At 35.3% G+C, this 13,770-nt stretch overlaps 1 protein-coding gene across 2 annotated transcripts in view; it reads right to left on the bottom strand.

The window, feature by feature from the left end:
* The window catches only part of TRPM7 (transient receptor potential cation channel subfamily M member 7), a 58,152-nt gene that overhangs the window by 25,505 nt on the left and 18,877 nt on the right, over positions 1 to 13,770 (bottom strand). For both annotated transcript variants that reach the window (XM_074601531.1, XM_074601530.1), the window contains exons 2-11: positions 11,073 to 11,152; positions 8,688 to 8,726; positions 8,000 to 8,198; positions 6,099 to 6,312; positions 5,423 to 5,547; positions 4,634 to 4,805; positions 3,631 to 3,805; positions 2,245 to 2,368; positions 1,270 to 1,342; positions 902 to 1,002 (exon numbers count right to left, since the gene is read on the bottom strand). In XM_074601531.1, the coding sequence (XP_074457632.1) occupies positions 902 to 1,002; positions 1,270 to 1,342; positions 2,245 to 2,368; positions 3,631 to 3,805; positions 4,634 to 4,805; positions 5,423 to 5,547; positions 6,099 to 6,312; positions 8,000 to 8,198; positions 8,688 to 8,726; positions 11,073 to 11,152 (1,302 nt within the window). The remainder of the gene's footprint in view (positions 1 to 901; positions 1,003 to 1,269; positions 1,343 to 2,244; positions 2,369 to 3,630; positions 3,806 to 4,633; positions 4,806 to 5,422; positions 5,548 to 6,098; positions 6,313 to 7,999; positions 8,199 to 8,687; positions 8,727 to 11,072; positions 11,153 to 13,770) is intronic.

Genomic DNA, 13,770 nt, shown 5'->3' on the forward strand with positions numbered 1-13,770 from the left:
CAAGGTAGAGCCTGGGAAGAACCAGTAAAACGGGGCACCACAAAAGTAAGTGTACTTAGATTACATATCAACCTCATTCACTCACAGGACCGGGGAAATCTTATTTGTCTTAAATACAAAGACCTCACCCCTGGTTCAGAAAACCCCCTGAACTTCACACAACTACAGGATGAGAGAATATTCTGAAAACTTGATCAGCAAGTCTTATACTCTTCCATAGGTATCTCCTACTGACACAGTATATGGGACTAAGTAGGTATTTGGTTTAACACAGTTAAGCTGTTCTCACAGATTGATATTAGATGAAACACAAAGACATAAAACATTTAAAGCACAATTTGCTTCAGAGACAAATGCTCAGAACCGTCATTGCCGTCAACAAGCCTTACATTATGTACTTTTGACTGCACACTCATGTAAGACTGTGTTTTATTTTTACAGTAATATGAGAAAAAAGCAAGATCCACAATATTGTTTTCAAACTAATTTGCAGACCACAAGAAACAGACATTTTGTCCTTCCCCTCAAAAGACACTGCAGTGCTGCCAACAGTAGTTAATATATGCATTTTACTAGATCTTTCTCAGGGACTTCCTATGACCATGCAACTTTAAGGAAGAAGAAGCATCTGACTAACATGAATTCAGCTTCCACCTATTGCAATGTCTTTTCTCCTCTAATTATTAAGAACACTTAGCACATTTCTAAAATGTTTGGACCATTTTCAACTACACTAACAAAACAGCTCTAAGACTCTGCAGTATGCAAAAGTTACTGTCCTCAAAATAAACGTGTCGGTATTCTACAGTCTCTCTACAAAAGTCAAAAGATTCATTCTTCACAGTAAATTGAGCTTCTCTCTTAGAAAATATCATTCTGCTTAATCCAGACCATTACATACCAGCCATTGTTGCCCATAAACAAAAACATGATTTTTGGCTATGTCAACTCTATCCCACGCAAGTGTAAGAACAAGCTGGTCAAATGCAGATGCATTCGTGCCTTAAGAAGCAAAAACAATGAAAAAACATTTTAAATTAATTAAAATATAAGAGAATAAACATTCTTTCTTCCTAAAAAGGCCAAATCAAGCAACCCACCAGTACATTTCATCATTTATGAAACATTATGGTATATACAATGAGAAAACTATTATTCGGTTAAAAACTGAAGATTCCTACAAATTACAGTATTTTATAAATAATCCATCATATAAACACTAAGAAACAACAGCTGGAGATTCCAAATGGTCTTAAAATTAAGTCTCACCTTTTAACAATGCTGTAAGTATTGCAACATCAATGTCCTGATGTTCGTCTGACCCAATATGAAAAACTGTAATCTGTCCAAAATGGCAAAATAGGGAAAACATATTTTAAAGTTATTTTCAGGCAAAGGTGATTAGCTCCAGTCTTTTACATCAGGAATTGACATATATTAAAAAGTCATCTTACCTTCGATGCAATTTAAGCCTATGCTCGATTTAAACTTTAGTGTGCGCTCTGTATTGTTTTCCTAACTGGGTGCCACACAAGACAATCTTTTATGAGAAAAAGCATAGCAGAAACCCTTTACACTCCTTAATTAATGTGAACTTTTTCCCCCACTATGATTACAATTCTCTATTGTCTGTAAACATCGGATATTTTGTTTACCCCTCCAGTTCATTCTAAATTATGAGATTAACCTGCCAGATAATATTTTTATCTGAATATGACAATTTTAAACCTTAGAACAGCACAACATGATGTCCAAACGAGACACCAGTACCTGAACTCAGGCTAGATACAAAGCTCTATAAAGTGCTTTTGCTTTAAGCATGCAGTGATCATAGACCTCTGTTAGTACAGTCATGATTAAAAGACCGGGGGGGGGAAAAAAAGCAAGCCAAAAAAGCTCAAAGGTTTTTGTTTGGTTTTTTTTTTTTAAAAAATCAAAGCAAGAAAAAAGGGCAGCAACCCAAATACAAACTACATACACACTATAAACAAACCAAACTGGCTTGGAAACAACAACAAACTCAGATTACAAGGAATAATCACAAGAATTAAGTCTCTCTTGGCCATGAGATAAAGTATATACAAAAACTGTATTTGACTATCTTCTATAACTGTAAGATCCACTATGTCCAGAAAAGATCTCTGAATGACTCTTGATCATAAAGAACATTGAGATACAATTCATTATTATACCCAGAAATGCACGCACCTTGCATAAAAAGTTTTTATGGCAAGATCTACTTACAAGTTCTTTTTTTTTCATGCATTCCAGCAGTGTCTGAAACAAATGAACTGCTTCACTTTGACCAAAGTTAAATGTCTTTTTGATGGTTGAAATGATTTCAGGCTCGGCACCCTCAGGAACATTCCTGAGATTGAAACAAACAAACAAACAGGAAAACACACTGTTATACATGAACAGTAAGAGCAACAATGCATTTAATTAGTTTCAACATGTCCATTCAAAGTTTTGCTATCTATAAGCCTATTACTGTTTCAGTGGCAAAACCTTGGGTAACCTTTAGGAAGAAGTATAGGTTGCTTAATCTATGACTTTCTATTACAGCCTCCTAAAAGTAACTCAGCTCCTTTCCCTTTCCTTCCCATACACAGTTCTGAGATACTCTCAACTAGAAGATTTTGACACAAAATACTACATACTCACCCCTCTGAATAAGACCTGCTTCTGATCTTACTATGCACAAAGCTGTTTGGTTTACTTCTATGTTAGATCCCTGCCTCCTGGTTCTGAGGCAGTCCCTGCAACAAGGACCCAATATGTTTAAGGATATATGCAAATCTGACAACGAACTAGAAATCACTAAGTATTGTGGAGCCCAAGCACATCCCTTTTTTTATTTGAAACTACACTTAAAACAGACAAGTGTTTTCTGCACTAAACAGAAGTATGTAAGAAGTTAGGTTTGAGGACTACTCAGAAGAAACGGTATAGAAACTCTTTCTGACCCCTTTTCAAGAAAAGTTACTACTATGCAACAGCTAACTGCATAAAAATATTTCCATTCAATGTAGTCAAGTGGTATTTTCAAGCAGTTTGGCAACATACTATTGTCTATATTATTCTCGCATTCTGGAAGGTCTGGTCAGCTCTGACTTCTGTTGAGCAAAACTCTGTTGTGCACGCTTAAGAACTGTCACATTTACCCCTTAAGTTAGTGTGGCTTAGTTAAAATATGAAGTTGAAGCAGACAGAGAATTTAAACTGAGACTTGAGCCCTCTAGTTACAATGGTGTAACAAAACTACCATACATAACTGAAGTTACACACAAGATGTTTCCCATAATTTAGGATATAGGCGTGTACACTTTTCCTATCCTTTCTGTAAGTATTGCTAAAGCAAGCATTCGCTACAGAATTTGGTGCAACTAGTACAAGGTATGTGGGAGGAGTCTAGAACTAGAAAAGAATTCTTGGTCTTTAGCCAAGAATTGCATTGCAGTTAATTAATTGCAACATTAATTGCAGCCAACCTGGAAAGCTACATCACATCATTACGCTCTCTGCTTTTAGCCTTTCCACAGATGAAGCTCTTGCACAAATTCATTAAGGAATGGTCTCAAAATCCATCTATGTACGACTGCTAGTTTGGTTAGCAGTGCCAGGACTTACCCTCCCTCCTCTGTTTGCTTGTGAACGTACGCCAATATGTCAGCAGCTCTACCAGTTCCTTCACATACTACCACCGGCACAGGAGGACTTTCTTGAAGGAAGTCTAAAACTGTGAGTATGACGTTGGGGCCACCTTCGAATACAAGTGCCACCACAGGCACACCTTGTCCAATTCCTATGAAGTTGCAAGTAAGTAATAAAAAACAAACAATGTACTAAGTGTATAGGGAATGCACGTCCCTTCTACAGATTAAATATTAAAATGCTGCCTGACATTTTAACTCTTGTTAATGCAGTTTCAAGCACTGTTTATACTTTGGGCTGGAGGGAAAGCACTGCAAAGCAGATGATAAATGCAATGGAATACAGTCTACAAAACAGAAGAGATTGTTCACAGAAATATTCCTGAACTAGGGTAGAAAAGTGAACATTTTTTCTTTAGGGAACCCCCCTTCTACCTTCCTCCCAAATAGTTTCCAAAGATGCAAATACATATACAATTTGAACATAGTTACATGGAAACCCTCTACTGACAGGGAGTATTGCAAAAGCATTCCTAGAAGAGACAAAACACACGTGTTGCTCCATAATTGGGAAAACACGAAAAGAAGTCATGGTTTCTTTGCACAAACACAGATGATGTTTTACAAACTCAATTGTCCTATTGTGAAACTGCAAGTGATCAGTGTCAAAATCATGAATCAATCAGACCAGTACGGCCTGACAACAGACTAGTAACTCAAGTGACGTGCATTTGCTTTATCAAAGCAAAATTGGCAACTTCATTCCAAAGAACTCTCCCGTCTGGTCCCAGAGAAATTCTATATCTATCAGCAATATCTAGGGTCCAAAGCAGCAACTGAAATTTGCAAAGTAATCATTTGGACTTGAAACATAAACAAAAGACTAATTTTTCTGTTTTTTTTCATTTGGATGTTTGGTGCGAGTACCTTTTTCCTTAAAACACAGTAACACTCAGCCCTCAGGGATCAGAATTACTTACTTGCATGGATCCGTTGCAAATTAATAGTTTTTTCCAGTTCTCTCCGCAATTTAACTTCTGCTCCATACTTTCCAACGGTTCCATCATCCACCAGAATGAAATGGGAATGGAGGTTATTTAGGACGTTTAGTTTACTTAATGGGTTTAATAAGGTTTGGTATGGAGCAACCACCTAAGTATAAGCACACAACAATGTCTTTTACTTATACAGATTCAAATTCGTCTCTGTAAAACTTAACTTTTTGTCTAAACACAAGAAGCAGTGGTTCAACAAGAAGCACTGACACATGTAAGTGTGCCTTGGGGCAGGATTCACCAACAGCTATAGCTCTTAACTTTGTGCAGGAAAGCAGGTAACTATATGACAAAAGTATTCTGTTCTGAAAGATAACAGAGAAAAGGTCCTTTGAAAAGGCATCTTTGGGGAAAACTTGTGACTGCTCTGGCGAACAGTAGCATTGAAGACTCTGCATCAAAATTTTTCAACTTATCGTCCTCTGTAAATGTGAATTCTCTGTAATACTTTGGCTTTTTTTTTTTATCTGATTCAGTAATATCGGGGGAGGGAGGGGAGGATGAAGTACGTGAGAACAAGCTCCTCCTCTAGTACATTTGCATTTTGCAACTTGTTTACACTAATGATCTTGCGTAAGTCACAGATGTCAATGTATCTGCACATTAAAGCAAGTATTCCAGTAACGCAAAGCAAATGAAAAAACACACTTGAGCAGATTTGTCAAAAAAATAAGTCAGGTAATTCGTTATTTCAATTAGGTAATTTATCCTTACATCTCTTCCAACAAGGTCATTTCTGTTTTCAATCACTCCCCATGGAGCAATCCCAATAGTGCAAATCTTTCGAGATGATCTGGAAGCATGTTCTCTTAGAGCATCACCAACATGTTTTGCAACACCTGTTTGTGCACAAAATGATTTCAGTATCTTGAATGTCACATCTTATTAAGAAATACAACTGTTTTATTAGTTAACAGGGCCTTTAAGGATCTGGGAACTAATTTAACACAATGCCAAAGAAAGAGCACCATACTACATCCCCCAGAAGGAAACAAAATACTATGTATTAGTAATTAAAAAAAATTAATATTAGCCTAATAAGAACTAAAGAATTTACAGTACATTACTGTACTTGGTTTAATCACATTAAGTTTCTCCTCTTGCAGTTTCAAAACCAGAAAGCAAACACAAAAAAAATCCAAAATCCAAAATCAAACCAAAACAAAAGCCACAAAACCCCAAACCCCCCATCTGTGTGTTGTGTCTGTTTGCAGGACAAAACAGCAGCCCACTTCCAACTACACACGTTCAAAATGTATTCTTTTAATTTTACTTGACCAAACCCACTCAAATTCACTTTGTTTTAAGATGACGCAATGCATCCATTAAGTCTTTTGGCTCTTATAAACCATAACCAGTTAACTGTGCGCATTTATTGGTACTTCTTTACCTGTGTTCACTCCTCCAGTTATAATCCAGGCTCCTGTTGTTACTGCAGCTTTAATAAGACCTTTGCCAAGCAACTGTTTGATGCGTGGGTGAAGTTCAAATTTTTGCATGCCCCCATGTACAGATATAACAAGCTTCGGCAACTCCATCTGCCATTCTTTAAGCATAAGTTGCAGAATAGCTTCAGGCTTAGTGTCGTATGACAATCGCACATACTGCAGGCACAAGAAGAGTGTTAAATGGTTCTTCAAAGAAATCATCACAGAATCAATGAGTAAAAAGAAGAACCATCATGTACTTCAGGATCTATTATCCTATTTCTAGCTACGGAAAATGTAATTCACTTTCTTAAAACACAGCAGATGCAATAAACGAACAAACTTACTTTATGTTCTCCAGAATTAAGGACAAGATAGTTAACAATTTTGAAAGAAAGTTTTGGAAAGGGAACAAACTGTAGAAAGATTATGTTATTCCATCCTACTGGCACAGTGACCTAGCAAAACGAGTCTTTATGAAAGCATTGGATAATCTCTAAATTAGATGAAATTCAGAAATATTTATAAAAGTTCTGCCATCTACTGGGGAGAGGCTTGCATGTCTCTTCCGAAAAGTTTTACAGACAAGACAGTTGCTTGCTTTTCTTTCCCTATTTCTGGTGGGAAGGAAAGCCACATTCTTTAATAGAAAACTTCAAAACTAGCAGCTTTTTAATTTCCTATGTTTAACAGCGTAAGATCAAGTAGATGGTTGATCAGTTAAAGATATTGCTGCATCTTTAATACAAGCTCTTCAATAAGCCCTCCCTGAATCAAGGTCTAACTAAAAAAACATCACTATTCCAATAAACTGTTTTTTGCAACCCCACCAGCACTCTGCAGAAGCAAGCACGGAAATGAGTACAGGCAGGTTGCTATTTCTGTACTCCTAGAAAAGGATTCACATAAATTTTAAGCTATACTAAGCATACAAAGGAACACATACACTGCTATTACCAACATGAAAGAATTCTGCTAAGAGCCCTTCTCTCCACAGAGATGATCTCTCCAAGAGCACTGGGCTATCGCTGGGGGCTCAGCTGGCTGCATGAAGAACACAGCTCCCCCATTCAAGTGCTTCAGTTTGACCACAGGAGCCACACTGTATCAGAACCCCTTGCAACTTACAACAGTGTGAGCATTAAATCATTTCTACCACAGCTAGAAATCCTTTCAAAATGGTTGAGGAGAATATGTCAAAATTTCCACTTTTCTAGCCTCTCCAGTACATGTTCGCTTGTGAATTAAGAGCTGGTTTCCAAAATTTCAGTTTATTTGTGTGCTTGTTTTTAACTAACTCCTTCTCCCAAAAAACTCAGTTATTCTGATCAGTATCATTACGCTTTAATAATTTTGAACAAGTCTACTAAAGCAGCATATTCCACATCTATCCATAATTTTAAATGATTTTTCAGAGTTTGAAAATTATGTCTAGAGGGTTAAGATAGCAGATGCTACTTAACAGGTCTCATAAAAATTTAACAGTAGTGAGTAAGCAAGCAGCATAGATGAGTAAGCTGTATTTCAATGAAGTCTGAAACAATGACACTGAATTCTTAATGTAATGTTTTGCTGAAGTGGTTGTGAATTCTTACCACCATTTGCAATTTGAAAGTAAGTCTGCAGATGAATACAACTAATTCTGATTGAGCTGAGCAACTTTTATTATGAAAAGTAAATTAAAATATGGAAAGTAGAAAGAACTCAGATCACAATAAAAAAAATACTAAAATAGTAGAGGACACTGGTTTGTCACAATATGGGTGACATTGTTTTCAGCCTTCAGTTTCAAAAGTTAAATTAAGCATCCACCATCTATATCAACATGTTTAGAGTTAAGAAAAAAAGGAAATGTCATACATGCCTTAGCCCTATAAGAATGAGAGCCACCTTGAAAGTTGATGACACCATAAGCATCAGTAGAGGTCTGTTCTGTATGTTTTTCCACTGACCATTCTTCTATTTCCTGATTATAGTTTTCACCCAGCTTCACATCGGAGTATTTCATGGCAAGACTTGCAGTAAAACAAGCATGTTGTCTGACCAAGCGGCCACAACAGCACCTGCACCCAACCATATCATTTAGAATACTTAAGTAAATAGTGTTACTAGAAGACAAGAGAGAAGAACTTTTATCTGTAACAGAGATACATCAGATTTAGAAAGCAAAAATTCTAAATATTATATAAACCTCTTTTCTAGAGCAAGCCTTGTTGCCATACATATTTATTGCAAGAATTAATTACAAGACATAATTATTATGCAAAATATTGAAGCTCATTGAGATAGCAAGTTGGAGGCCAGAACAAACTGAGTAGTCAGGACACAGAAAATTGATTCTTTGAAGCCAAATAATTTATATAACACTTATAAATCTGTGATCTACATATTGCAGACAGTTCTTTATTCATTACTTATATTTGTTTTATATCTAACCTCTCACCGACTTGTCATTTGGAATATTGATCAAAACTTTTTTAAACGCTACTATGAAAGCGCTTGTTTAATGGAAAAAAATATTTATAAATATTGTAATTACAAAGAACTCTTACCTGACAAGTTGCTGACAAATCTGACATCCTGGAAGGCATCTATAAGAAATATTTAAATATATAAGTAAACTTCACCTTCAATTTTAAGGGGGGAGGAGAGACAGAGGCAGACACATTCCACTCACACAACTTCATGGTTAAAAAAAAAGGTCTCCAGTAAATGGAAAACATGGTGCCCCAAGTTTGCCCATTTTTAACATGGTAACTTGACTGACTGTAGCATACTTGGCAAGTAAAAACACATAAACATGCAAAAGCTTCAGTCCTGAGACTTCAGTCAGGTTTTCAAGCTGAATATCTGAAGCCCAGGAATATTTCAGACAGGATTAGCTGCAGTTCTCAAACTGAAACATTTTGCTAGATGCTGAGGAGTTACTTATAGACTTGGACTCATTCTAACTGTACGTTGTTGTGTCTATTCTACAAATTCATTCTTTTAATATACATTCAAGTTGAACTGTCTGTGCGTGAAGGTTGTTTGATCATTTCTAAGTTGCACGTACAGAAAAAGACATATTTGAACAAACCTTATACAGTAGTGTCTTTACATAAATTTTATTGTATAAAAAGAATTCCTCATTTCTACCCTCCTCCATCTTAAACATTTTCCGTGTTTTCCTGCTAACAGCTTTCTTACTATTTAAAGTTAGCATAGCAGATAAATTTATACCACTGTTTTCCATAATATTCATAAGCAGCTGTTAACCAATTATGGTTAAGAACTAGTACGCAAAAGCATACAAATACAGATGTTATACGGTAGTCTTAAACTATTTTCAGACATAAGCAATTTTTTAATTTTGCCCTTTATAAAAGTTACACACTGCTATTAATCACCTACAGTGTTAGATCTTCTCTAACAGTTATTAAAGTGTAATTATCTATACTAAAAGGTACTGATCAACAAAACATACTGAACACTCCTGTCTATGTTTCATTCGTTTATGCGTAATTCACGAATAACACTAAGCAATTCTTACAAACTGAAGGACAAAATCTGATGGGAAAGTTGTAAAGTCCACTGTATGCTACAAATGGGTTAAACTAAAAGGGCAAGTGTTGAAGATCATTTTGTTCCTTGTGAAATGCTCTGGAAATTTTAACAGCTTCCTAATTACTTTGTTTGCATTTGCAAATTTTCCATGGGCTACAATTGCGGCTATAAATTCTAAAAGCTTATCATGTCACATGGTTTAAAGGAATGTGATAAATTATTTACAATAACTTAAAAATTCTACAGCATTTACTTTGTAGTTTCTCTGCCTAAAACCAAGGTTCTTAAAAGAAAAATAATACTCTGCCCCGATAGAACAAGAGAGATTTATAACTTTTTTCATGGAAAAGACTGAAATAGAAGTTTTCCGAAGTCTAGAAGAAAAGGTTTCTCAGTTGCTCGCAAATATATGACATAAAAAAGAATAATAAAAAAAGGCAGATCTGAAATCCATAATGACAATAGTAAACATTTTGGGGAGATAGAACTGCCTTAAAAATGTCAAATTTTCAATCTGTTTTTGATTTGATTTTACTTAATCTGTGACACAGATGTCATGACTACGCACATCAAGTTCAATCATTGCAGGAACTCTTAAATTATACCTGTAACACTTAGTGAAGATAATTCTACAAATTAGATACGTTAGAGGTATCACTAACTCGCTTGATATCACATCTCTAATTTAGCATAAGATAAAAGTGGCATGTGAAATATGCAAAATATTCCTTATTAGTCTCAGCCTCCCCTCTAGAAACATATTTCCCCATTTTTCAGCCTCATTTTTTCCCTTACAGAACTTAAGGATGAAAAATTACTAGTTACCACATTAAATCTTTTGGTACCCAAATGATTCTTATTTCATCTCTCTTCCCTGGAAGCAAATATTTCTTCAGCTTTGTTTTGTAATTTTTTCTCCCACCACAATTCTTGGGGTTTTTTTTATTCTTCTATGAGTTCTTCATCCCTTTTTCCTGCTCTGTCAGGTTTATTTTTACATTTCACCCTACACTCACACTGCTGTTCTTTAAATTCTAGTAGACTATATTTCTATGAAACTTTCTGATTTCAGAACTATGCCACCAAAAAAAGAAAAGTTACAAAACACCCACACAGCAGACACACCATAGGCATCACTAGGAGGACTGGTAAGAAACAGCAAAGGGAAGAGGCAAACGTTTATTAGGGATTCTGCAATGCCAAAGTACTTTCAGAGAAAATAAAAAAATCCAAGCTAGACACCAAAAATGACAATGCCCAGCCACAAAAACGTTAACTAAAGACACTATTTTATACAGATAGTTTGTCCAAAAATATATTATATCTCTTTATATACCGACTTTTTTAATTTTAAAGAGCAGCAATAAATTCTTGCATCATTTTTCATTTACCTGTGGGGGTCTTTTGAACTTGGTATAATATACACACACTCCCTCTTGGTGAAAGTATTTTCTATCCAGGATTTCTGGGACTGAAAAATAAAAATGTAACAGTATTATAAAATACAAATCATACAACTTGGCAATGAAAAATGCTTTTTAGGGAAACAAGAATTAGAACATGAGGGTTTTATTTTATTTAAGGATGAAGGCAAGTAGTGTCTAACAAAAAGAAATTAAATCATCATTTGATGTTTTGCTGTCTCCCAAAAACTAACACAACCATATATGACCCTATAAAAGCATCTCACGCTGCCTAAAAGTTGAGATAACCAGAATCATTATGTAACTTATTTTATACACAAATCCCTTGAAATACAAACTAATATTTAAAGAATAAAAATTTGCAATATGCAAAGAGACGTACCAAAAAAACCACAAACATTTTCAACATATATTGTTTACCTATCTTGCTAAGAAATAAAAAAAATCAGTTAATTTTTTTAAAAATTAACTGCACTACACTGAGATAACAGTAATTTCATCTAGTTACTTATTTAATAAAGTAAAATTTTCATCTTGAAATTATGGGTAAGAAAGTTTTCTAACAACACTGGCAATCTTTTCTAGTAGCAATAAATAGGTCATAACCTTTGTTCTTCATCAAGAAACTTTTAATTTCAATAAACAAATTTAACTAGCATCTCTAAGCTGTTAGACAAGCTCTAAACTCGAAACATGTTCTGAAATTAAGCATGTTTACTTCTTGAAATACTTACCTATTCTAATAGCTGGACATAATTTAATTTCAGATGCTTTAAACAGCAATGTAACATTATCTTACATGATAAACTCAGAATTGCATGCTAAACAATACGCATAATGCCCAATGTCTAGTCATGTTTCAGCAATACATTGGGAAAGGAACTTGGACATGATTTTCAGTAATTAAAAACAAGAAAAAAAAATCTTGGGATGTCAATTCGTACCTTATGCAATATTGCTTTAAATCCTTATTAAGATTACGTTAGGATTTCTTCATTGCTAACAGCATGCCCTGTTCTACAATTACATTTTACCTTTAGGAGAATTTGAGAAATTTCATACCCATTCTATTTTACAAGGGGGAAAAAAGACTGATGTATATTATTCATAGGTATCTAAATAGAGGTCTGTGGAAACTATGAAGAAATTAAGATTTTTTTTCCAGATCTATTATAATAAAAGATTCAGTAAAGATGGATTTTTTTTTCACTCACTACAATTTCAAGATCAGTTTAAGATAATGCAGATAAATTCTTACAAGTAAGAATGTATCAGGTAGTTTTAATATAGGTCCCCTGGAAAACCACTCCTCAACTGCCCACCCTCTTTCTAAACTTTTCCCGGATTCAGCAGATCTTTCCCACATTATTTATCATGATCTCCTTCCAATATCTTGTTTTAGTGACCTTTGACTATGAATCTGTCAAGACGCCGACAAACTGCTGCTCCAGTTTCTGTCTTCACTTTAAGAGGGCTACCAGTCTCCTCCAACGCTGATGGAAAGTTGCAGGGTACAAGCACTTCCCAAGAGAGAAGGAACGGTAAAGAAAGGGAGGTGCACAATCCACAGGAAAGAACCATGGTGGGGAAGAGGAGCTGTAAACAACAGAATGAGCACTCACACCTTATATTTTACATTTAAATTAATATTTTCAACACCTGGAATAAATAGCCAAAGCCATTATTTGCTACTCTCCGACCTCCTTTCCCTACACATAGGAAAGAATGCTGTTGCAAAGGAGAAAGAAAGAAGGCCTAGCAAGGGAAAAACAGGATATTCGACGTTATATGCAAAAATGGTGTTATGAACGATTCTGTTACATTTATGGTGTTTTTCCCTCTTCCCCCCACCCTGCCTTCTCCTTTGGAGCACAAGATCAAAATGACTGACTCTTAACAGGCTTGTGAAAGAGAAGATCCCTTCCTCTGCTGTCCTCAGTTCCTCTCTAATCTTTCAGTAGCTTTCTCCTCAGTTCCTAAGACACCCGTGCTTTACATGAGCTGGGCTCAAAACAGCTTTATCTCTTCTCTACCTTTATCAGAAGATTAGCAGTGTTATAAAAACAAATTTCATACATGTGTATATGTACATTTCTATATGTATATTCATTCTACATGTAAAAATATACATAGAGTAGGTAGTCCAAATTTTTAGCTTCCTCCTCTCATAGTATTTTTTGAACACTATCAAGTCTTAGCCTTTGTGATACGAACCCCAGTTCTGGAAACTGCTTTCTGCTTAGCTGAGTGTCCCCACTGTTTATATGGGTATGTATTTTTTTTACTTCATTTCTTAAAACTGAGGTCTTACACAGATCATTACTTTACCATTGCAGTAGTTCAAGCTTACGTAGGAACTCTGCAGATCCTCCAGAATATACAAAGATAAAGAGTAATTTAATACTTAAATGTTTTAGTTAGCTGGCTAAAACCACACCTTGAAGCAAGCTACCACAGGCATAACATGCTAGATACTGAAAACTGAAGTATATAAACCACAAGTAATTGCGTCAATTGCTCCATGCAATACTGTTTTATTACTAAGCAGTGATCAAAGCTGCGGACAAGGAACACAGGGTCACAATGTGCAACACCACTTTTCATAGTAAACTGTTCTGAAAATTAAAAAAATAATCATTAATTTTTATCTTAAAGAATGTACAGT

This window comes from Larus michahellis, chromosome 9 (genome assembly GCF_964199755.1).
Source record: "Larus michahellis chromosome 9, bLarMic1.1, whole genome shotgun sequence".
NCBI lineage: Eukaryota > Metazoa > Chordata > Aves > Charadriiformes > Laridae > Larus > Larus michahellis.